The 25,792-nt window shown below is 41.7% G+C and overlaps 1 protein-coding gene across 2 annotated transcripts in view; it reads left to right on the top strand.

The window, feature by feature from the left end:
* Positions 1-704: 704 nt before the first annotated feature.
* Positions 705-25,792, top strand: part of MINDY3 (MINDY lysine 48 deubiquitinase 3) — a 96,924-nt gene continuing 71,836 nt past the window's right edge. The window contains exons 1-7 of one of the 2 annotated variants that reach the window (XM_048838035.2): positions 705-1,039; positions 10,318-10,397; positions 13,028-13,085; positions 13,519-13,692; positions 17,965-18,016; positions 20,269-20,383; positions 25,315-25,388. In XM_048838035.2, coding sequence (XP_048693992.1) covers positions 943-1,039; positions 10,318-10,397; positions 13,028-13,085; positions 13,519-13,692; positions 17,965-18,016; positions 20,269-20,383; positions 25,315-25,388 — 650 coding nt within the window. In that variant the 5' untranslated portion in view covers positions 705-942. Of the gene's footprint in view, positions 1,040-10,317; positions 10,398-13,027; positions 13,086-13,502; positions 13,693-17,964; positions 18,017-20,268; positions 20,384-25,314; positions 25,389-25,792 lie in introns of those variants that run through there. The other variant, XM_048838036.2, reaches the window with a different exon arrangement.

Genomic DNA, 25,792 nt, shown 5'->3' with positions numbered 1-25,792 from the left:
ACGCTGCGGACTTGAGCGCCCGGCAGGATGGTGGTGAACTCTACAGTGATCAATGGAGGAGGCAAGATGTTTTGTTTTTGGTTTTTTTGGGTGGTGGTGGTGGGGTAGATGAAGAACGCTGTTCCAGCCGCATTGATCTTGAGCTGGTAGCTAGACATCCACAAGGAGCTCTCAAAGAGACAGGCTGAGGAGGCAGGTCTGGCACACACAGGTAGACCTGTGAAGAATCTGTGGTGAAGATTACCCAGGGAAGGGGTAGAGGCAGGGTGATGCCCGTGCTGGGCAAGTGGCCCCACAAGGGGTTATGCCTGGGCTGCCTCAGGCTGGCCAGGAGAGGGGCTCTGCCCCGGGACCTAGATCCGCTGCATCACAACCCCTCCCTCGGCCCACACAGCCCGAGCCGCCAGGGCCCACAGGCGCGGGGAAGGGTTTCAGGTGTATCTTCAGCTTCGCCGGGGCCCTCGGACTATAGACTCCGCACCAGCAGCTCCGCCCCGCCCCGCCCCGCCCCGCGGGGAACGAGGCGCCGCGTGGGCCAACACAACACTCCCAACGGCTGCTCCCAGCCTCGCGCTCTCGCAGCCTGCGGCATCCAGGGCGCGAGCTGGGGCCACCGCCCAGCGAGAGACAAAACCCACTGAAGGGCTGTGACTGGGCAGCGTCACGGGCTGAGCGGCGCTTCCCCTTCCGGTTCACCAGGGAGAGGAACCGGAAGCTTCTTGTGGAGGCGAGTCCGCTGAGTGAAACCTAGCAGAGCCGGCTGCGGCGGTTCCTCACCCCTCCTGTGTGAGCGGCCGTTTGCTGGACCCTTCCCCCGGTCCCGGCAGCCGCTTCTGCTCCGGCCCCTTCCTATGTTCAGGGAAAGCGGGTTGGTAGCAGCCCCGTCTCGTTCTAGCGCCAGGAGCTGCCGCCTCCGCCCGGCCCGAGAGCCGCCGCCCCGTCATGTCTGAGCTGAGCCAGGAGCTCGTCCACCTGGTGTGGGGCAAGAAAGCCGGGCCCGGCGGGCTCGCTGATACCATCTTCTGCCGCTGGGCGCAAGGTACCTGCCCCTCTCCCCGCGCTCTGCCCTGATTCCTCCGCCCCCATCATTTCCCCCTCCCTCCCTCGTCCACATCCCTCTGCCTCTTACTCTTCTCTCACCTCCCCCTCTTCCTCCTCGCTACCCTTCACTTTGCCCCTCCCCACTCCTTGCCTCTCTCAGCTGCCCCTTACTCTTCTGTGCCCCTCCTCTTCTCCCCCCCCGTGCCTTCCTCTTCTTCCCCACCCTCTCGCTCCACATTCTTCTTCTCCTTATTCATTTGCCCGTTCCTGCCCTCCTCCCCACCCCCTGCACTTTACTTCTCCTTGCTCTCTTCTCCTGTGCCTCACTTACCTCCTTGCTCTGTGTACCCCTTCTGCCAAGTCCACGCCCTCACTTGCCTTCTCCTCCTCCTATCAGGAACTTGTCTCCTTCTGAATGAGTTCTTTTCTCTTTAGTCTTCTGTCCCTGATTTACTTCTTCCCAATTCAGCCTCCTGGTTAGTTTTACCCAAAGCTAAATCTTCCCTTTATCAACTCTCTATTTTATCTTTTGTTGTCTTGTCAGTACCAGTCCATGGGGTTTTGTTGCTCCTAAAAGGGGGGGGGGGAATAAATTGGGAAACAGCATGCTTGGGGGTCCGATGAAACCAATATATACAGTAATGGTATTTATGTTGCTACTAGATCATTTGTGGCCTATGAATACATGATGAAGCAATTTCACAGCTAAAATATTTTTTGTGTTGTCTGGCAATCTCTTTTTAAGATACTGAAAGGGAATTACAAGAGAAGTGGAGGAAATTTACCTACCAAACTACATCCATACAGCAGTATATAAACGTTTTACATGGTCTAGGCTTTTGTTTCCACAATCAATTTTCCAGTGTTTGATGTTTATTCTTATGTGACTACAGAGAAGCACTGGGATCATAAGTAGTCTTACCGAAACTGGGTATGGACTCGGACCCAATCTTGTGTAGACTTTTGCACTAGCTCAGTTTCAAACTCTTATGCGAACAGGGCTGGATTAACTCTCCTGTGGGCCCAGGGCTATTAGATTTTGTGAGGCCCTGTATACAACTCTCTTTTCTAATTTTAAAACAAAATGATCACAATTATGGCATTGAGGCTATTAACACTACTAAACTTGCCTTTTAATTAACATAAAGCCATTCCGTGATTTCATTTCAGTCTTAAAACATGTAGAATATAGTTAAGTTAATTCAGAATAGCCTACTTCTTACCTTATAACATCTATTATTAGTTTTGGGGCCTTGTCTACACTATGAAATTAGGTCGAATTTATAGAAGTTGGTTTTGTAGAAAGCATTTTTATACAGTCGATTGTGTGTGTCCCCACACAAATGCTCCGAGTGCATGTAGTCGGCGGAGTGTGTCCACAGTACCGAGGCAACCATCGACTGCTGGAGCGTTGCACTGTGGGTAGCTATCCCACAGTTCCCACAGTCTCCACTGCCCATTTGAATTCTGGGTAGAAATCCCAATGCCTGATGGGGCTAAAACATTGTCGCGGGTGGTTCTGGGTACATATCATCAGGCCCCCCTTCCTTCCCTCCGTTAAAGCAATGTCAGACAATCGTTTCGCGCCTTTTTTCCTGGGTTACCCGTGCAGACGGCAAGCATGGAGCCCGCTCAGCTCACCGTCACCATATGTCTCCTGGGTGCTGGCAGACGAGGTACTGCATTGCTACACAGCAGCAGTTTATTGCCTTTTGGCAGCAGACAGTGCAGTATGACTGGTAGCCGTCATCAGCCTAGTCCAGGGTGCTTTTTTAACTGACCTCAATGAGGTCGGGGTGCCTGGGAAAACATGGGAGTGACTCAGCCAGGTCATTTCCCTTTTAAGTTTCGTCTCATGGCGATTCAGTCCTACCGGCAACCAGCAGAAGAAAAGGGCCAGCAGTCGTACTGCACCGTCTTCTGCCGAGCACCCAGGAGATGACAATGGCTAGCGTTCGTAGTGCACAGTCTGCTGGCAGCAAGATCTATAAAGATAGATGAAGTGGATCAAAACAAGAAATAGACCAGATTTATTTTGTATTCATTTTCTCCTCCCTTCCTCCGTGAAATCAACGGCCAGCTAAACCCAGTTTTGAGTTCTATACTTGAGGGGGCCATTCTGTTTCTCGCAAAGCCACCCCCTTCGTTGATTTTAATTCCCTGTAAAGCCATGTTGTCAGTTGCTCCTCCCTCCACCAGAGCAACGGCAAACAATCGTTTGCACCCTTTTCCCTGGATTGCCCGATCAGGAGCAGACGCCATAGCACAGCAAGCATGGAGCCTGTTCACCTCACCACAGCAGTTATGACCATTGTAAACACCTCGCGCATTATCGTGCAGTGTATGCAGAACCAACACCTGAAAAACCAGGCGAGGAGGCGACAGCAGCATGGCAATGAGGACATGAACACACTTTTCTCTAAAACCACGTTCCTCCGCAATTTGGAGATCATGGTGTTAATGGGGCAGACTCATGCCATGGAACGCCGATTCTGGGCCTGGGAAACAAGCAGAGAGTGGTGGGACTGCATAGTGTTGCAGGTCTGGGATGATTCCCAGTGGCTCCGAAACTTTCACATGCGTAAGGGCACTTTCATGGAACTTTGTGACTTGCTTTCCCCTGCCCTGAAGCGCAAGAATACCAAGTTGAGAGCAGCCCTCACAGTTCACAAGAGAGTGGCAATAGCCCTGTGGAAGCTTGCAACACCAGACAGCTACCAGTCAGTCGGTAATCAATTTGGAGTGGGCAAATCTACTGTGGGGGTTGCTGTGATGCAAGTAGCCAATGCAATCATTGAGCTGCTGCTATCAAAGGTAGTGACTCTGAGAAATGTGCAGATCATAGTAGATGGCTTTGTTGCAATGGGATTCCCTAATTGTGGTGGGGCTATAGATGGAACACATATCCCTATCTTGGGACCGGACCACCAGAGCAGCCAGTACATAAACCGCAAGGGGTACTTTTCAATGGTGCTGCAAGCACTGGTGGATCACAAGGGACATTTCACCAACATCAAACGTGGGATGGCCGGGAAAGGTTCATGACACTCTCGTCTTCAGGAACCCTGGTCTGTTTAAATGGCTGCAGGAAGGGATTTACTTCCCAGACCAGAAAATAACTGTTGGGGATGTTGAAATGCCTATAGTTATCCTTGGGGACCCAGCCAACCCCTTAATGCCTTGGCTCATGAAGCCATACACAGGCACCCTGGACGGTAGTAAGGAGCTGTTCAACTATAGGCTGAGCAAATGCAGAATGGTGGTAGGGTGTGCATTTGGACGTTTAAAGGGTCGCTGGCGCAGTTTACTGACTCGCTCAGACCTCAGCGAAACCAATATTCCCATTGTTATTGCTGCTTGCTGTCTGCTCCACAATCTCTGTGAGAGTAAGGGGGAGATGTTTATGGTGGGGTGGGAGGTTGAAGCAAATCACCTGGCCACTGAATACATGCAGCCAGACACCAGAGTGGTTAGAAGAGCACAGCAGGAAGTGCTGCACATCAGAGAAGCTTTGAAAACCAATTTCATGACTGGCCAGGGTACTGTGTGACACTTCTGTTTGTTTCTCCTTGATGAAAAGCCGCCCCCTTCGTTGCCTCTAATTTCCTCTAAGCCACCCTCCCTCCCCCCTTCGATCACAGCTTGCTTGCAAAGGAAATAAAGTCACTATCGTTTAAAAAGCATGTATTCTTTATTAATTGATTATAAAAATAGGGAGATACCTTGTGAGTTAGGTCGGGTGGGGTGTGGTAGGAGGGAAGGAAAAGGCCACTTGTTGAATGCCAGCCTTCCTTTGCTTGGGCTGTCCACTGGGGTGGAGTGGTTGGGTGCCCAGAGCCTCCCACCCCGCATTCTTGGGCGTCTGGGTGAGGAGGCTATGGAACTTGGGGAGGAGGGAGGGTGGTTAAATAGGGGCTGCAACAGCAGTCTGTGATCCTGCTCCTGTTCATGAACCTCCACCAGATGCCGGAGCATGTCTGTTTGATCCTGCAGTAGCCCCAGCGTTTTCTCATGCCTCCTCAGATCTTCCTGCCGCCACCTGTCCTCACGTTCATCTGCCACCATCCTGTACTCTGCTATTGTGTCCCTCCACACAGCTCTGTCAGTGCCAGTCGACTGCATGAGCTCAGGAACATGTCATCGCGCGTGCGTTTTTTTTCGCTGCCTTATCTGAGATCGCCTATGGGACGGAGAAGAAAGGCTTGAAACATTTGCAGCTGCTGGAGGGAAAAAAAAGGGAGTGAAGTATTTTAAAAAGATACATTTTACAGAACAATGGCTATACTCTTTTACGGTGAACAACGCTATCCACATTACATACCAAAATCTCATGTGCTACAAAGTTGCATTTTGCATCTTATATTGAGTGCCTGCGGCTTTGGTGTTAGAGATCACACACGCAGGGCCGGGCAACAGAATTCAGCTTGCAGGAGGCCATAGTTTTTCGGCTTCTGCAACCTTCATAACAGCAGCCCCCTCCTTTCCCATACCAAGCAAAGCCCGTTGAGTTGGCCATTTAGTGCTGCAGTTTTCCTGTTAACGTGCAGCAGCAGAAACCAAACTAACCCCCCGCATCCAATTCTCTGGGATGATTGCTTTACCCCTCACCCCACCGCGTGGCTGTTATCAGGGAAGATCCCTGCTAGCCAAACGCGAAGAGCTCAGTGCCAGTGCACCCCCGCCACCGCGTGGCTAACTGCAGGGAGGATTTCTTTTCAGCCGCAGGCAAACAGCCTAGTAGGAATGGCCACCTCTGAATGTCCCCTTAATTAAATTCCCCTATTTCAGCCAGGTTACTGTGAGCGATATCACTCTCCTGAGGATAACACAGAGAGATAAAGAATGGATGCCAGCAAACACTGGGACCATACGCTGCCAGGTTTTGTCATGCATTGATAGCAGATTACTTGCTACTAGCATGGCGTGGTAGTGTCCTACCATGGAGGATGGAATAAGGCTGCTCTCCCCAGAAACCTTCTGCAAAGGCTTTTAGAGTCCCTCCAGGAGAGCTTCATGGAGATGTCCCTGGAGGATTTCCGCTCCATCCCCAGACACGTTAACAGAGTTTTCCAGGAGCAGTATTGGCCACGAATGCATCCCAAGTCCTCAGGGCTACTTAATCATTAAAAAACACTTGCTTTTATAACATGTATTATATTTAAAAAGTTACACTCACCAGAGGTCCCTTCTCTGGCTTGGTTGGGTTGGGAGGGTATTTCAGTCAGGGCAATAAAAAGATCCTGGCTGTCGGGGAGAACAGTGTGCTGTGTGCTCTCCTCAAGCTCGTCTTCGTCGTCCTCATCTTCCCCATCCGCAAAATCCTCAGCCATGGCGGAGAGTACCCCATCATTGGAGTCCACGGACGGGTGGGGTACTGGCGGCAGCTTCTATGCAGCTCGGCGTAGAAGCGGCATGTCTGGGGCTCTGTCCCGGAGCGTCCGTTTGATTCTTTGGGTTTCTGGTACGCTTGTCTGAGCTCCTTAAGTTTCACGGGGTACTGTGTTGCATCCCTGCTGTAGCCTCTGTCCCTCATGGCCTCTGAGATTTTTTGAAATGTTTTGGCATTTTGTCTTTTGGAACGTAGTTGTGATCGCTGTATGGGGAGAGGAATCCGTGCTATCAGATCCAGTACCTCCCGTTCGGTCCATGCTGGAGCTCTTTTTCGATTCTGGGACTGCATGGTTACCTGTGCTGAGAGCTCGCCTGGCCAAACAGGAAATGAGATTCAAAAGTTCCCGGGGCTTTTCCTGTGCACCTGGCCAGTGCATCTGAGTTCAGAGCGCTGTCCAGAGCGGTCACAATAGTGCACTGTGGGATAGCTCCTGGAGCCCAATACCTTCGAATTGTGTCCACACTAACCCTGATTCGAAATGGCAATGTCAATTTCAGTGCTAATCCCCTCGTTGGGGAGGAGTACAGAAATCGGTTTTAAGAGCCCTTTATGTTGAAAAAATGGCTTTGTTGTGTGGACGGGTGCAGGGTTAATTCGATTTAACGCTGCTAAATCCCACATAAACTCGTAGTGTAGACCAGTCCTGGGAGGGAGTTTGGGTGCGGGAGAGGGCTCCAGAAAAATATGTATGGTGGTGGCAGTGCGTGGAGCCGCCTCCCACATCTCTCCCACCAGGAGCCGCAGAGGTGTGCCAGCAGCCAGCTATTTCCGGGATTGGCATGGGGCCACGGTATGAAGGGAGCCTCCCTGAGCCCTGCTGTGCCCCGCGGGCCCCCCCTTAGCCTGGGACCCTGGGCTGCAGGCTCTAAAGCCCCTTCGTTAATCAGGTAGACTTAATTGGGTCTAAACATCTGTACAGGACTGGTGCTTCTTCATAGGAAAACAAGTAACGATAACCGTGGAATCTGAGATCTATAGTATATTAAATAAGATGCAGATTTTGTGCAAGTTCTTGTTAATAATTTTGTATAGAGAATCTTATCTGGGAACTAAAATTGTAATGTTGGACCCAGATATTTATTTGGTGAAAATAATGAATAAGGAATGAGAAGAAGTTGAAACATTTATTTGGCTTGATGACTGATATGACAAAGAGAAATGCTAATCTCTCAAATAGGCAGATTTACAGGAATGTGCTCATAAATTGGGGGGGGTGCATGTATAGAACTGAACTTTGAAAAGCATCAGACAGCTAAATCAGCAGGAGTATAGAATAATTTTTCACTACTAAAAGCAGGGGTTTTGATGAGGGTGGTGGTATTAGACTGAGCAGAATCCAGATATAAAAGACTCAAAGGAGAGAACTTGGAAGAATGGAATTTTGCTGCTATAAAGGAATTGAATTGTAGTTAAATAGATCTGAGTGTTTTTTTCAGATAACTGGAAACAAAGGAGAATGCAGAAGGGAAATGATTAATGAGGAATGGAATTGGATTGGGAGGATGGTCATAGAACTAGGTGAGGAAAGGTGGGAAAGCGTTGGTGATTCTGCACCACTGCACACACGCATAATGTGCTGTGTATATTTTTAATTTTTTGCACAGAAAACACTTTCTGCTTGAAAGTTGCTGCATTTCTGCCTTTTGCCCACCAAAGGGTGCTGTGGCAATAGAGCAGAGCAGCAGCTTCTGGAAAGCTTGGGAAATCAAAGAGCCTGCCTTCTTCACAGTGCCTGTTTGGCCAGGTCAGGAGACAGCAGCATGGGCTGCGGGGGGATCACAGACTGGCTCATAAGGGCTAGTGAGGGAGGACAGACTGCAGCAGGAGCTGAATGGGAGTGGAGGCGCAGGGCCACAGCAGGGAGGGGGGGTGCAAGGCTGTATTGGGGAAAGGGGTGGTTGAGTAGGGGCACAGAGACATATGGGACCAGGGGAGGGGGTGCTGGGACACATGGATCCAGGGGCAGATGTGCCGGACTGAATGAGAGAGTCTAGGGGTCAGTCAGGGTCTGCATGGGGGAAGCTCCCTAACAATTCTCCCCCCTGCCCCCCCCCCCACCAAAACCAAACAAAAAACAAAACAAAACTGTTCCATACTTTTCCCACCCAAACCCAACAACCCTCCCAAAGTTCACACCTAGGCTCCTTTCCAGAAATGACTTCCCTCTTGCTCAGCTCCTCCGTTACCCCAACTCCCCCAAACCTTTGCACTGCTTCTGAGGGGTGTAGGAAATAAGATTTCGGTATTGTAATAATTCATTTAAACTACTCAGAGTTATGTATTAATATACCTAGTAAGGAATCTATTTGTGTCAAAACATTTTCTGAATCTTTTTTGTTGTCTGTATTGTTACAGACATACTTGGTGACAGGTATTTTGAAATAAATTACCAAAAATAATTGAAACTGGTGTGAATATATTGTGTTGTTTTGACAAATGTGCAGAATTTTAAAATATTGTGTGCAAAATTTGTGGTGGTGGTGGTGGTTGTTGTCGCCGAATTCTCCTAGGAGTTAAATAACTTTCATGTCATTACATGTACAGTATTGATTCAGTATCCGTTCACCATGATGCTGTTAACACTCAAGATTGCCAGCAAGGCAATAATAATAATTAATAATAACAACAACAACAGAACTAAATGGCAGCAATGGCTTTAATTAAAATGATATAATTGTACTCTACCAACTTAAATAAACATTTGCCAAATATTCCTTTAGTATAGTATGTCTTCTTAGGGCAGACCAAACTAGTTTGTGCAAATCTGACCTGACATTTTTAGGTCACACGGTTGACAAATGGTATAATAGTAAACAAAAAAGATTCAAGCTCTCTAGCAAACCCCTGAAGAATGTAAAACAAATGCAAGGTTTCTTGTGTATGGTGGGATGATACCCCATACTTTTTTTTTTCGTTGCAATTACTGAATCATCAACGCAGCTGAATACTACCCTGTACTTTTGAGCACATTGCAATAATTCGTTTTTTTTTTTTTTTATTTTAAAGTTAAAGGAAAATTGTAGTCTATATTGGCTCAACCAGGTCAGAAGCTATCTCAGATTGTACATATGAATGCTAGTAGGCTATGGGGTGTTCCTAGCTCATAGCATTGGTGACAATCTATATCATCAGTCTCATTTACACCAGATGAATGAAATGACACCAATGAAACATTTGGCAGCGGGACAGAGTAATAGAGATTTTGGGTCAAATTAAGGGAGTCTAAGTAGGTATAACTTGCGTATACTGGCTCTTGGTATATAAATTATATCAATGTAGACTCAGATCATCTTGAACTAACACTCAGTTACTAACATGTCAGTTACACACTATTATACATCCACCTCTGGGTTTGGCTGACAGACTAAGTAAGATGTGATTTTAATTTCTAGTGAAGGAAGGGTCTAATTTACACAGTGAAGGGTGTCACAAATTACATACTTTTAGACTGGCCTATAAATTTAGTCCATTGTCTAAAAGATTATTAGCTGAATATGGTTCGGTGCTTGGAATACGCTAGTCCACCCTAATTTAAATGGTAGAGTGTTGGAAATCACATTCTGATGAGACATCTTTATTATGTTCGCTGCTTTACATGTTACTATGTTAAAACTCTAGGGACTAGCCCTTTTTGGCCATGTGTCATTGCTGATATAGGTAATATTGTGGAATGTAATCTGTCCCCTTGTACTCCATACATTTTTTGATTTTCATGTGTCATAAATTAGACTTGATTGCTCTGTAAAAATGGTGTTTTCTGGTCTACAAAACTAACTTGATCTTGATGAATAAGGTGAGTGGAGTGGCATTGCTGTCAAGGAGAATATATGTAATACGTGTGCATGTTTAAGTACATCATTAACCATGGTCTTTTTCATTGTCAGGGTTTGTATATAGTGAATCTGAATCCACTGCATTAGAACAATTTGAAGGTGGCCCTTGTGCGGTGATTGCACCCGTTCAGGTAATGTGCACTGGTTACAGAAATGGTTCAAACTTAACAGGCACAACATTTCACCAGCTTTTACATAATTTATATGGTACCATAGCTGAATTAAAAACAAAAAACAAAAACAAGCCAAAGATAGAGAGGGATCTCCAGCCAGTTGAATTTACAACATCTGATAACTACAACACATGAAACAACAGTCTAGGACAGGGGTGGGCAAACTTTTTGGCATGAGTGCCACATCGGGGTTCCAAAACTATGGAGGGCTGGGTAGGGAAGGCTGTGCCTCACCAAACAGCCTGGCCCCCACCCCCATCTGTCTCCTCCCACTTCCCGCCCCCTGACTGCCCCCCTTAGAACCATCCAACCCCCACCACCCCGCTCCTTGTCCCCTGACTGCACCCTCCTGGGGTCGCACGCCCCTAACTGCCCCCCCGGGCCCGTACTCCCCATCCAACCACCCCTGCTCCCTGTCCCTGACTGCTCCGACCCCTATCCTCATCCCTGCCTCCGACAGGCCCCCCAGGACTCCCACACCTATCTAGTCCTCCTGTCCCTTGACTGCCCCCTGGGATCCTCTGCCCCTTATCCATCATCCCTGCTTCCCGACCCCTTACCATGCCGCTCAGAGCACCAGGACTGGCAGCTGTGCTGCCCAGTTGGACCCAGCCACGCCGCTGTCCTGCCTGGCAGGAGCTCGCAGTCCCGCCACCCAGAGCGCGGGCGGCATGGGGAGCTGAAGCTGTGGGGGAGGGGAAAAAGTAGGGGAGGGGCCCAGGGCTAGCCTCCCCGGCTGGGAGCTCAAGGGCCGGGCAGGACAGTCCTGCAGGCTGTAGTTTGTCCACTTCTGGTCTAGGAACAAGAAGGGTCAAAAATAGTTTATCAACATAGAGACTTTGCAAAAGTGGTGATTTCCTTCTGGCAAGTAAGAGAGACGAAATTCAAGCGTAGGTAGCTTAAAAGAAGGTATTGAGCAGAGGCTGAGCGGGATAAGAGAGCAATTAATGTAGCAAGTGGAAAAGAGAGCACAGATGAGGATGTAAGCAAGACTGCTATGAAATTGAAATTTCATAATCCTTTTTACCTCCAGTTCACCAATGCTTTTCTTAAAAGTATTGCTTTCACCACGGCAGTCACAGGCACCACTGCAATAGGTAATTCTGCTCAAAAAATGTAGAGCGTTGGAGTTTCAAGTGCTTACTGAATAAACAAGTGGAAATAATAAACTTTCATATTCCCAAATTATTGGGACTCAAATCTGTGAAGTCAATATAATTAAGACATTAAAATTGATAATTGCCATTCTTGGGACTTTTATACTGGAGACTTTATATGAATTGCAGTACTCTTGATTGCCTGTGATGATGGTTTTCAAACTTTCATAGTGTGGGTTACATGTTAGTATCTTGTAGCCAATCCCAATGTGAATTAACATACCTGTGATAATTTAAGCAATTGTTTAAATGGCAAAGTAGTAATAGGAAAGTATTTAGTCTATTTTTTTTTAGCTCTTTCTAATGTAGCTTCCATTGCAGTCTGTGGTCCACAGTTTGGGAGCCACGGGTCCATGACACAGGAATTATAATACAATTAAGTCCTCCTAATTTGGGAGAAAAGAACTCAGGTCAGTCAGCTGCCTATAAATCTAAATAAATGGAAGGGGTGTACCAATGGTTCGAAATCTGTGAGACTGTTCTCATTTCAGTGTATATAGGTTCAATCCCCTTGTCCCTGAATTTGTGTTTAAAAAAAATGTATGGGTGAGTTAAATGGGTTTCAACTGGGGAAGCTGGAAGGAAGGGATCAAACATGAGGAGTAAGGAGAGAACCTGGAGTAGCTGCTGCTAGCACTGGATGGCTAAAGAGCCCCAATAGGAGAATCTCTTGGGTAAGTGAGCCTGATGCAAGGAAAGGGAGACTATGGGAGTGCTGTAACACTCTGAAATACTATATGGTATGAATATTAATTAGAGCAGGAGCATATAAATCTATATTTACTTTTGCTTTGTAAGTGGCAAAAAGAACATTTTGCATATTTGCTTTTGAAGTTGGTAGTTTTGATATTTGATTTTTTTTCTTATCACAAGGATTTATAGAAAAACCTAGCAGATATGTAGAACTGCAATACGTTTTCAGACTGATATGGGGAAACATTGCCCAGGCACCCTTTTAAAGAAAAAAATGTAGCTTGCAAGCTGCTGAGCTGGTTAATTGCTGAAAATGTTAAGTTTGGTCTCTGCATGGAAGGAGGTTAGGGTAGTTTTCTATATAACTTAGGATGTAGAATTATGATATGGTGGTGTACCTTCACTTAAGCAAGAGTCCCATTGGGTAGTAGTCCTTAGTTCGGTATACAGTTTGGCATACAGGTATGCACTCTGGTAGGCAGTATGGTTATACTTCACACTTGAGGTTTGTACTTAAAACTAGAGAAACTTATTCTGAAGTCACTGATGTAATAGGATTGAGTAGGGAAACCAGAGAACAAATGAAGTTCTGGTATGCTTTCATAGTTTGATCTCAAACATCTGACATTTCAACTGTATATTAATGCTGTCTTTTTAATATAAATATAATGTGAAATGTAGAATTGAATTGATTACTTCCTCTTGTAGTCTAATGCTTGTTGCTTTAATTACATAAAGGCATTCCTTTTGAAGAAGCTCTTCACCTGTGAGAAGTCTGCTTGGAGAGAGTGTCAAGGTAATTAGGATCTGTTTTCATATTTTTTTTATTGTAGTAATTTGCATTACAAAGGGGTTAAATATTTGTACATTTGCCTGTTAACTGTGCTGCCATGCTATCTTCATAGTGGGGGAAAAACTATACTTATACTTCACGTGGCACTAGTTTGTTAATTTTCATACTTTGATGCCAGTCTGCAATATTATTGATCACATTGGTGGACATCACTGATTGAAACATTCATCTTGGATTAGTTTAAATTCTTATAAATGAAACTGAAAGTGAGGAACACAAATCTTATTGAGATGTATCTTTGGAGGGCTGGTTTTAAATTTCTGTGCTTTAAGACAACTGCCAACGTTAATAAGTGGGTGCATACATCCAGTGCTAATAGCATACTTAAGACAGTGATAAATAGTAATTGAATTCATGCAGGATTCTGATCTTTCAGAGGAAGAACAGAAGAACCTCCTTTGTCATACGTTATGTGACATTTTAGAGATGGCTTGCTCTGATAATTCTGAATCCTACTCTTTGGCAACATGGATAAGAGGAAAAACAACTGAAGAGACTGCTAGTATTTCTGAGAGTCCGGTCGAGTCAAGTCATCAAGAGGAACAACCCTGTAAGATGTATTTCTCTCTAAATTTATTGTGTTAACTCCTGAGCAATAGTTCATTCTTTTAGAGGACCCTAAAAAAAAAGGGGGGGGGGGTGGAAAAAGCTCTCCTGCCAACATAGTGTTGTCTACACTGGCGCTTAGGTCAATGTAACTTACATCACTCAAGGGGGTGACTTTTTTACTCCCTGAGCGATGTAAGTTATATCGCATTAAAAGCTAGTGTAGACATAGCCTTAGTCTTAAAAGACATATGGTGTGAGGAAGGGTGCACCATCAAGGTAATAGTCATACATTATTTATTCCAGTTTTTGTTGCACATGCATGTACTTGTTTTTTGTAGGCAATATTGCAAGAGAGAGCTTTTAAGAACAGATAAGTCAGGTGACAGTATTGAATACAGTTTGGATCATAAGCTCGTTTTGGTAAGGGTTGTCTTTATTAGCTTCTACTAAGTGCCTCGGATGCTTTTGAATGATCAGATAATAGTAGTTAAACATACTTGTTCCTAGAAGCTGCTTAATCAACAAAGTTCAACCTCACCATTTAGTGGTTATTAGAAAGATTATAAGTCTATCAGACAGGATCACTTATGAAATTTCTGCCCATTTTTGTCAACAAACATGTTTTTCCACTTAAGACGTAATGTTCATAAAGTTGTATTGGCAACTTATTTCTAGGGATTGGTAAATTCTTTCTTTGAAAGATTATTGTACCCAGGGCATAGTAATATCTGAGTAAAATATTTTCTGTATGGTTTCCGGTTTGTCATGAACATCTTCTTTGTGCTGTGAAATTTCTCTTGTAAGAGATTGGAGCAGATTCTGGTTGCCACAAGGCTTTTCCAAACTTACTCTCCTTGTTAAAATACTGACCTGTACTGAGGACGATGGAAACATGGAAAGTGGGCTTGCTCGCCACAAAAAGTCCTCTCCTTTCCCCTGCAGCAAGCTTGATAAAGGCAGGCCGGCCACTTAGGTTTCTCTTCACTGCACTGTCAACTTAGGCTCAAGTTTTGCCCCAACCACAACCTGTCCTTACACACAAATCTCTAGCTCAAGTTCAGTGGTACTTTAAGCTCCACCGAGCTAGTCCATAAAGGAGGGTGGTTTGGAGCTGAGTGCTGCTAAAGCTGGAGCTAGTTATGGAGAGGGGATGCAGCAATTCCACTTACAACTAATCAGCTGGTGATCCAATCATTCTCGTTCAAAATGTTCAGTAGTGTGGTCACTCTCACTACAGCTAGGCTAGTTGGAACATATGAGCTAACTGTTGTAGTGAACTAATCTGTCCCAATGTATTCCTATATATAATTTATTTTTTTTTTATGTTGCTGTACCAGTTTGGAAGTTGTGGTTGACTTTGTCCTTTATAAATGGAATGTGATTTCACATCCCAGCACTAGTCAAAATTTCCCTCTGTTATGAAGAACAGGAATCTTTAATGGTGAACCTCTCTCTCCACTCTTAGGCGCTGAACAGCTCATCTCTTACTTGTACTCTGGAATTTAAGAAGTATTTTGATTTTTACTTCCCTCCTGGTCTCAAGATTTTTTTTTCTCCTGTCCTCATTTTCTCCTATTTTAGCTATAGCGGGCTTCCCAGTCCTTATCTGGCCAGACTGTGGACAAAGAGATGGGTTCCAAGGAACTGATGGCAGTGGAAAGTTTCACCACTGGCAGGGTTAAGACATAAATTGAAATTTTCTGCCTTTGCTGCTTTCACCAAATGAACGTTCAAACTTTGCCTTTTCATTTTTCAAGACTTTCGATGTTGCAGAGGACAGGATGGTTTCACAGATGGCAGTCAGCTTGACAGACAGGCTGCTGCTTTTGGGAGTCTAATTACATACTTCCAATGGAATAAAAACTGAAGTATATTCATAATGTTGTAAACATTTCTACTTCTGGCTTAATACATTAATACTATAAAATAATTCCAAATATTGTAAATATATAGTATTTTTTTTAAACTCAGGTTTTCTCTAATCACCTTTTTTCTTATATGGATTTTTTGTATTTCATCTGTTCTTTCCTCTCCTCTTTTTCTCACAACTGAATGTTGTTTCAGTGTGATCTCATCTGAGTTATGCGTGTCTCCACTATTTTTTTAGCACTACCTCTTCTCTTCCAGGCCTCTCATCTGTTATCTGCCTGTTTCCTGCTTTTGTTCCAAATGTTAAGTTTCTGCTATTCCACTCCAAGTATTGCAGAGTGAAATGGTCTAAAATACTATTCTTAGAACTGCCAACAAAGTGGACGCACATATAGAATGGTCACATTTGTTGAATCTGTTTTTGTGGTGTACACTAATGACTTGTTGAGTTTTCACTTTATTATAATAGTGCAAGCTCTCTGGTTCAAATGTTGATTTGTATATTTATTCTCTCTAACTTTTTTCTTTTCCTTTTTTTGGTTTTTAAAAAACTTAGTCTCTTTAGCTACAATAGCAGTTATGACGACTTCTTTAAAGTTACAATAATTTTCATTATGAACTACTGTTCATGTGTTTTCCAAAATATGTTTTTGTGCAGGAATGTAACATGCATGATTTCTGCCCTCCCACCCCAATTTTTTTTAGACTATGTAAAGCTTTTTAGCCATTAAGTTGGAAGGATTAAATGATCATTTTCCTTTTTAAAAAAATATTCTGGGCAAGTCACTTTTTATGGGGATATCTATCTTGGTATGTGAGTGGTCCACTGACTAGAGAAAAAAGCTTGTACGTCATAAAACAAATAGCTCTGAATTTTTTTACTTATATTAAAAAGGAAATCTATTAAGACAAGGATCCACAGGTAACTTAGCCATTTCAGGATTGATTTTAAGGTTCCAACTATTATCCGTCCACATTGCACATTTGTAGTATCTTCTGTTCTAGTTCAAGTATTTGACTTCATACTTCTTCAAAATGATATAGTAGGACATGAGACTTACGAAAAGGTCACATTCTTCTTATAACTTGCAATTCCTGACTACTTGTGATTTTTAAAACCATTAATATGTAGGTGACAGTGCTGAGGATACTGAAATCATGGTCCCCAAACTCCTGTAGTTCATAAATCTGACACTAGTCATTGCAAAAGTCACCTCTTGACTAGAGAGAGAGAAGCATACTGTGTATTGCAGGCAAACTAAAAAGACCCTTCAAAATAAGAGTTTGATATTCAATTAAGCTATTCCTCTACAGATAAATGAGATACTTTGAGGAATGCTTAATGCTTTGTGAACCTTCATACTGGATTAGTAGTGTTGCTTATGACAGGTACACATGTAACTGATACAAGGCTCAATCATGCATCCATTGAAGCAAATGGAAGCACTGCTACTGACTTCTGTGCCTTCAGGATCAAATAGATATTCAGTTTTAATTGAAAGTGGGAAGCATCTGTTATATCTATTATACACAAGGAATAAGATAAAACATTTAGGAATATTGGTGGAGTCAAAGCCTGTTAATGATGCTGCTTTTTGAGCGTCTCTTGTAATTTTAAATACTTGTTTTACACATTTTACAGGTATCAAAATAGATTTTAGAACCTACTTATTTAAAAGCAAGTGAAAGTCAAGAAAAGCTCATTTCATCTCCGTTTCAAAAGCTTTTACGAGGGACCAAAGGTCTACACTGAACCTGGGACGACACTGCATGCTGTATTTTTTTTTTTCCCTCTAGCTGTAGATATATTTGAGGAATGTCTGAGGCTAGTTAGTTTAGAGCTATGAAATCTTGTTGCAGGAACAGTGTGCCTAAAACTGTCTGGAACCATTTTAATTTGTTTACAAAAACAACTGTTACTTAAACATTTGAAAAAAAAGTACAGCTTTCTTACATTGACACTGCTCTAAAACTATTCAAATAATTATGCTTGCTTTCCTCTAGAAAATAATACTTGCAGTTGACTTGCAAAATTATTTGTAGCATGCTTCTGCTTGGTGACTAACCATCATCACTTTTGCAAAATCAACAGTTTATATTTTCACAAAATTTCAAGACTACAAACTAGGGGCTCTTGATTTTTTTTTTTTTTTTTTTTAAATTTAAGATACTTTTCTGTAATCTTAATAGTGGTGTATTCACTGATTTGTATGGTGAAGGACCCATATTGTTACAGTGAAGTAGATTACATCATGTAGATACAAAAATTGAAAATAAAATTGAAAATTTCCAAAGGAGGGGAAATTAAAAATATAACTGAAGCTTGAAAGTATACTAGCTTGCTGTGTGTATCTTGTGTCATTTTTTGCCATGTGTAGTGCTGAAAAGTGTCTCTTGTGTATAGCTGCCTTGGCTGCCGAAGAGCTTGGCTTTGAGCGATTTCATGCATTAATTCAGTAAGTAACATGTTGGAACATTTAAAATGCACTATTTTACAGTCTCACTAATATTCAAAATCAGATATATGGCAAAGTGTTGTAAGGGTAGGTCAAATTTGGAGTTTAAAACTTTGTTTTTATCTGTGTATTTATAATTCAAAAAGGAAGCAATAATTTGTTCCAGATTTTATCTAAAATATCTGATTAGCACACTTTGCACATGATTATGGGCATCTCTTTGCAGTTAATTAAAAAGCATATTTAATAAATTTTGATTAAAAAGGATATGAATAATTCAATTTGTTGTGATATGGTCTTCACAGATTATGATGATTTTTAAAAAATGCTTGTTTGACTTGTACTGCAAGAAACAGTTTGCCTCACCTGGTATCTTTCCATAACTTAGACAGGCCAGGAAATTTTTAAAAGAAATGTTTTGTCTTATATATAAATATAAAATTTGTAGTGACCTTTAGATTATTATATTAGTGACTTTTATTTTATCCAAAATATTCTTAAACTTCTATTACTGTTCTTGTTTTGTTCCTTACATTTTATTCCTGTAAAGATATAACTTTTTATTTATTTATTTATCTATCTTCAGAGACACATTCAACAGCATTTCATCCTTCAACCCGGCATTTAGACAAAAACTAGAAAGGATAGGGGTAGAGCTAAAATAGAGGAACATATATATCTATTTTAGCTTTAGCACTGTCCTTTCTAGTTTTTGTCTAAATGCCGGGTTGAAGGATGAAATGCTGTTGAATGTGTCTCTGAAGATAGATAAATAAATAAATAAATAAAAAGTTATATCTTTACAGGAATAAAATGTAAGGAACAAAACAAGAACAGTAATAGAAGTTTAAGAATATTTTGGATAAAATAAAAGTCACTAATGTAATAATCTAAAGGTCACTACAAGTTTTTATCACCTTCAAGAGTGCTTACAATAGTCTATGCCAAGAAGTTTTTAAAACATCCTTTTGTGTGATGGAGGAGAGAGGAGGAAAAAATATAACATGTTGCCCGACCTCATAATCAACTCTTGTCTCTTCCTTGGTCCTATCCTAGGTCCCCAGATGTTTACCTAACACAGTTTCTCACAAAACACCCCACTGGGAGTGGACATCCTTTCCCATGCCCTGTTGACCAAGTTGATTTGGTGGGTTAGGTTTCTGAACTTTCTGTGCCTCCTGTACCTCTTTTTCAAGGTTGCAGGATGCCTTTTGTTACCAGGAATGGCTTGGGTGAACCTTCCCCTCACAAGCAAATTTGCACCATTGCAATATACATTTCTTAACAATAAATAAGATTTATTAAAAACAGAAAATAGTGGAGTAAAAACAATGGCTTGTTTAGTATATTTAGATTTACACTTAGCCTAACCTCTAATGTATGTTATGCTTTCTCAGCTTAAGTGACAGAAAAGAAACAATGCATATGTGTTAAAAGAAATCTATGATTGTGATTCCATGCTGTCCCAAGAGAAAGCAATCACCTCCCTTATCTGCATTCAGAGATTTCTTCTACCTCTGACTTTCATTTAAGATCTGCCTGCACGTCCAGATATGCTTCCCATCATTTAGATTAGCCACCTTATTCTCCATACCAGTTTTTCCCATTACACTCACTCACACACAAGTTGAGGACTTTTTGCTTCGCTAAGGCTTTGTCTAAGAGGTGGCCCACTGAGGATATGACCTTTTAACAGCAGCCTTTCAAAGGCTTAATGTTTCCTCTGAGGCTTCATTCTAAAGACCAGCTTGCCCCTCAAAGAAAGTGGTTTATAGTAGGTCCTACACATTGTTCATTGAAGGGAAATAGTTTCACCTGGTTGGGTAGAGTTTTTCTTTAGATATAACTCTTCCCCTCTCCCTTCCTTTCATTATTAATTACTGTACCGACAGACCTATTCAGTCCACTGCAACTTCAGATTTGAAAAACTTACTAATTATTTATTCTAGCCACTTTGCACTATTTCAGGTGTACATACTTTATACTAAAATATTTGCATATCAGTAAAAATATAATACTGTAACCAGCTTCTCTAAAGAAACCATTTATTTGCTCTTCTGATAAGTAAATACTAATAGTTATGTCGCAGGTGTATTAACTGCAGAGATTGCTGTGTAACTGTCTCAGTGTGCAGTAACACGGATGTTACTCTTTTTACTTAAACAACTTAAATTTAGTACCTAATATCCTTTTTACTTTTTACACTATTCTAATGCTACATCTAAATTATTTCTCCTTTTTTCTGTCTTCAGCAAGCAATCATTCCAAAGCTTTCCAGAACTAAAGGATGCACTATGGGATCAGTATTCAGTGTGGACAAATAAATTTGGAGTATTGCTCTTTCTGTATTCTGTGATATTGACAAAGGTTTGTTTTTAAAATAAAAGATTTGATTATTACCCCTTTTACTTAAAGATGAGCAGCAAGCTCAGAATTTAAAATTTGAGTTAATTCCAGATTTATGGGTAGGATGGGCTCCTCATTAATGTTGTAGTGGGGCATCCAGCACAGAAATAAACTTGTAAATTATTTTTAAGAAAATTCCTTTCTGAACGTCACAAGGTATTTTACAGGGGAGTAGGTGGAAAAGAATCTTTTTATAGAGTTAAAATGTATTTCTGTGTTGACTGCTATCCCATTCCTGCCTGTTTAGTAGGGACATTAGTCCCATAAATCTGTAGCTCCATTTTCATTTTAGTCTTCAGTTCAGCTGGTAGCAGTAAAATCCTGAGGAAGGGGGAAAGTCAGAGGATCTCCTTGCAGCGTTCCCCCACTGATTAACTGTGAGTGTAGTGATTGTTCCTTATCGCATAGACTTTAAGGTCAGAAGTGACCATCATAATCATCTAGTCTGCCCTCCTGCACATTGCAGGCCACAGAACCTCACTCATCCACTCCTATAATAGACCCTAACCTCTGGCTGAGTAAAGTCCTCAAATCATGGTTAAAAGACTTCAAGTTACAGAGAATTCACCATGTACACTAGTTTAAACCTGCAAGTGACCCATGCCCCATGATGCAGAGAAAGCTGAGAAAACCCCAGAGTCTCTGCTATATCTAGGGTCAGTTAAACCCTGAGCAGAGCATGTGGGCAAGACCTACTAACCAGACACCTGGGAAAGAATTCTCTGTAGTAACTCAGAACCATCCCCATCTAGTGTTCCATCAGCAACCATTGGTGATATTTACTGCTAGCAGTCGCAGATTAGCTACATGCCATTGTAGGCAGTCTCATCATACCACCCCTTCCATAAACTTACCCAGCCAGTTATGTTTTTTTGTCCATCCCTCCTCCCCACAACTCCTCTTGGCAGGCTGTTCCAGAACTTCACTCCTCTGATGGTTAGAAACCTTTGCCTGATTTCAAGCCTAGACTTGTTAATGGCCTGTTTGTCTATTTGTTCTTCTGTCCACATCAGCACTTAACTTCTCTCCCTCCTGGTATTTATTTAATTTAAGTTATCCCCTAGTGATATATAGAGAGCAATCACATCTCCCCTCAGCCTTATTTTGGTTAGGCTAAACAAGCCAATCTCTTTGAATCTCCTCTCATAAGGTAAGTTTTTCATTCCTCACATCATCCTAGGAGCTCGTCTCTGCACGTGTTCCAGTATAGTTTAATCTTTCTTAAACATGGAGACCAGAATTGTGCCCAGTATTCCAGATGAGGTCTCACCAATGCCTTGTGTAACAGTACTAACACTTCCCTCTCTCTGCTGGAAATACTATGCCTTATGAATGCTAGGACTGCATTAGCCTTTTTTTCACAGCTGCATCCCATTGGCAGCTCATAGTCATCCTGTGATCAACGAATACGTCCTAGTCTTTCCCCTCCTCTGTCGCTTCCAACTAACATGTCCCCAGCTTATAGCAAAAATTCTTGTTAGTCCCTAAATGCATGACTTTGCAGTATTAAATTTCATTCCATTTTTTCTATTCCAGTTTATAAGGTCATCCAGATCTTGTCTGGTGGTCCTCCATATTGGCAATACCTCCCAACGTTGTGTCAGCCACAAATTTTAGTAGCCCGCACACCCTTTTTTTTGCCAATGTCAATAACAAAAATGTTAAATAACATTGGTGCCAAGACTAATCCCTGAAGTACTCCCTCCACGAGTAACCTCCCTCCAGCCTTAGATTTCACCTTTTTAGTATGGCCTGTTGTAGTCTCTCCTTTAATCGGTTCCTTATCCATCTTGCAATTCTCATATTAATCCCCATTTTCACTAATTTAATTAATAATTTCCCATGTGGAACTGTATGAAATGCTTTATTGAAATTCAGGTAGATTAGATCTCTACTGCATTTTCTTGACTAAAGAAATCAGTTACCTTCTCAATTAAGATTAAGTTGGTCTGGCACAATATACCTTTTGTAAAACCATGTTATATTTTATCCCAATTGTTAACCTCTAGGTCCTTAACTACTTTCTCTTTCAAAATTTGTTCTAAGACCTTGCGTGCAATTGAAGTCAAACTAACAAGCCTTTAGTTTTCAAGATTACTTTTTTCCCCCTTTGTTAAAAATAGGAACTGTATTAGCAAATCTCCAGTCATAGGGTATGACCCCCAAGTTTACAGAGGCATTAAAAAGCCTTGCTAGTGGTTTTACAATTTCATGTGCCAGTTCCTTTAATATTCTTGGATGGAGATTACCTGGGCCACTTTTAGTCCCATTAAGCTGTTTGTGTCTGACTTCACCTTGGATGTGGTCATTTCTACATCCATATCCTAATTCCCATTATTCAACCTGTCACTACCCCAAGCTTTTCATTAGCCTTATTAAAAACTGAGGCAAAGTATTTGTTTAGATGTTGGGCCATGCCTAAATAATCTAACCTCCACCCATCCTCAGTGCTTAGTGATCCCACTTTTTTTTCTTGTTTTCTTATTTATATGGCTATAGAACCTTTTACTGTTGGTTTTAATTCCCTTTGCAAGGTTCAACTCTGCTTGGCCTTTGGAAGTTCTCATTTTATCCCTACGCTTTCTGACCTCCAACAGGTAGCTTCCCTTGCTGATCCCTCCCTTCTTCCATTCCTTGTAGGCTGTCTGCTTTCTCTTAATCACCTGCTTAAGATGCTTTCTATCCAGCTTAGTCTGCAGCCCTTCCTTATGAATTTTTTCCCCTTGCTTGGGATGCAGGCTTCAAATAGTTTCTAAAACTTTGACTTAAAGTAATTCCAAGCCTCTTCCACATTCAGATTTTTGAGTTCTTCAGTCTAGTTCACTTTCCTAACTAATTTCCCTTAATTTTTTTAAGTTAACCATTTTGAAATCAAGGACCCTAGTTGCAGATCTATTTTTATATATCCTTCCATTAGTTATATTGAATTAGCTCATGGTCACTTGAACTAAGGTTGTCCACTGTAACCACCTCTTTTATTTGGTCCTCGCTATGTATCAATATTAGGGCTGTCGATTAATCGCAGTTAACTCATGCGATTTAACTCAAAAAATTAATTGTGAGTAATCGCAGTATTAATTGCACTGTTAAACTATAGAATACCAATTTAAATTTATTTAATATTTTGGATGTTCTTCTACATTTTCATATATATGGTATTCTGTGTTGTAATTGAAATCAAAATATATATTTTTGATTACAAATATTTGCACTGTAAAAATGATAAAAGAAATAGTAGTTTTCAATTCACCTCATACAAATACTATAGTACAATCTTTGTCGTGAAAGCGCAACTTACAAATGTAGAATTTTTTTGTTACATATCTTCACTCAAAAACAAAACAATGTAGACCCTCAGTGCCTACAAGTCCACTCAGTCCTACTTCTTGAACAGCCAATCGCTAAGACAAACAAGTTTGTTTACATTTATAGGAGATAATGCTGTCCTCTTCTTATTAACAATGTCACCAGAAAGTGAGAACAGGCATTTTGCATGGCACTTTTGTAGCTGACATTGCAGTGTATTTATGTGCCAGATCTGGTAAACATTTGTATGGATCTTCGTGCTTCAGCCACCATTCCAGAGGACACGCTTCCATGCTGATGACACTCATTAAAAAAAATAATACGTTAATTACATTTGTGACATAATTCTCCCCCCAAGGAATTCAATGTCCCCTGCTCTGTTTTACCCACGTTCTGCCATATTTCATGTTATAGCAGTCTTGGATGATGTCCCAGCACATGTTGTTCATTTTAAGAACACTTTCACTGCAGATTTGACAAAACGCAAAGAAGGTACCAATGTGAAATTTCTAAAAATAGCTACGGCACTTGACCCAAGGTTTAAAAGTCTGAAGTGCCTTCCAAAATCTGAGAGGGACGGGGTGGGGAGCATGCTTTCAGAAGTCTTAAAAGAGCAACACTCAGATGCGGAAACTACGGAACCTGAACCACCAAAAAAGAAAATCTGCTGGTGGCATCTGACTCAGAGGATGAAAATGAACATGTGTTGGTCTGCACTGCTTTGGATTATCAAACAGAACCCGTCATCAGCATGGATGCATGTTCCCTCGAATGGCATGAAAGGACATATGAATCTTTAGCTCATCTGGCATGTAAATATCTTGTGACGCCAGCTACAACAGTGCCATGAGACTGCCTGTTCTCACTTTCAGGTAACATTGTAAACAAAAACCGGGCAGCATTATCTCCTGCAAATGTAAACAGACTTGTTTGTCTGAGACATTGGCTTAACAAGAAGTAGGCCTGAGTAGACTTGTAGGCTCTAAAGTTTTACAATGTTTTATTTTTGAATGTAGGGTTTTTTACATAATTCTACATTTCTAGGTTCAACTTTCATGATAAAGAGATTACACTACAGTACTTGTATTAGTATTTTTCAGTTCACCTATTTCTTTTTCTTTACAGTGCAAATACTTGTAATCAAAAATAAATTAAGCACTGTATACTTTGTATTCTGTTTTGTAATTGAAATAAATATTTTTGAAAATGTAGAGAAACCCAAAAATATTTAAATAAATGGTATTCTATTATTATTTAACAGTGCGATTAATTACAATTAATTTTTTTAATCGCTTGACAGCCCAGGTCAATTTCAAATCTGTGGAATGAGTCATGGGGCTTCCAAGACACCAGCACAATCCATGTGGAGGCCCTGAGCTTTTGCCCTGGCTCTTAAACACCAGCATACACAGCCCTTATTGTCTCTTCTGTCAGTTATGCCACTCTGCTGCGAGGCTGCTAGGGCAGTCAACCTTGATGTTTTATTGTCTGTTTTGTTTTGTATCTGCTAGCTTTAAGCTTGTCTTCATTCCTTAACAGCATTTTTTTTATAAATACTCCAGTGAGGGCTTCTGCTTTTTCTCTAGGGTATCGAAAACATAAAAAATGAAATTGAAGATTCCACAGAGCCATTGATAGATCCTGTTTATGGCCATGGCAGGTAAGTTATAAATAGTCATTTTAGTGAGATGTGTTTGCAACCTTTTTATATTTTCACTAGAATAGCCAGATTATTCAATGGTCTCTGTAGAATGGACTGACACACTTTCCCGTGTTTCTACAAGTGATTATTCTTTTAGAAATAGTTGCTGAGCATGATTAGTCTGAAAAGAATTCAGTTGCTATTCTACAGTAAATAAAAGCAACAACTATTGCAGTAACTTTCTACTTGAATTTTTGGAACCCCTTTGTTCACACAGTTCGCTGCAATTTGGAACAAACCCTTTTAATACTGAACTTCCAGAGGAAGTATTCAGTCTCTTAAGATGGAGATAAATTGGCAATCTTGTGTTAAAAATGTTAGTTTTAAACTGTTTTGGGTGTCACTGAGATATATATTTAAAC

Source organism: Caretta caretta, chromosome 2 (genome assembly GCF_965140235.1).
Source record: "Caretta caretta isolate rCarCar2 chromosome 2, rCarCar1.hap1, whole genome shotgun sequence".
NCBI lineage: Eukaryota > Metazoa > Chordata > Testudines > Cheloniidae > Caretta > Caretta caretta.
This window is presented reverse-complemented; position numbering and strand designations above follow the sequence as displayed.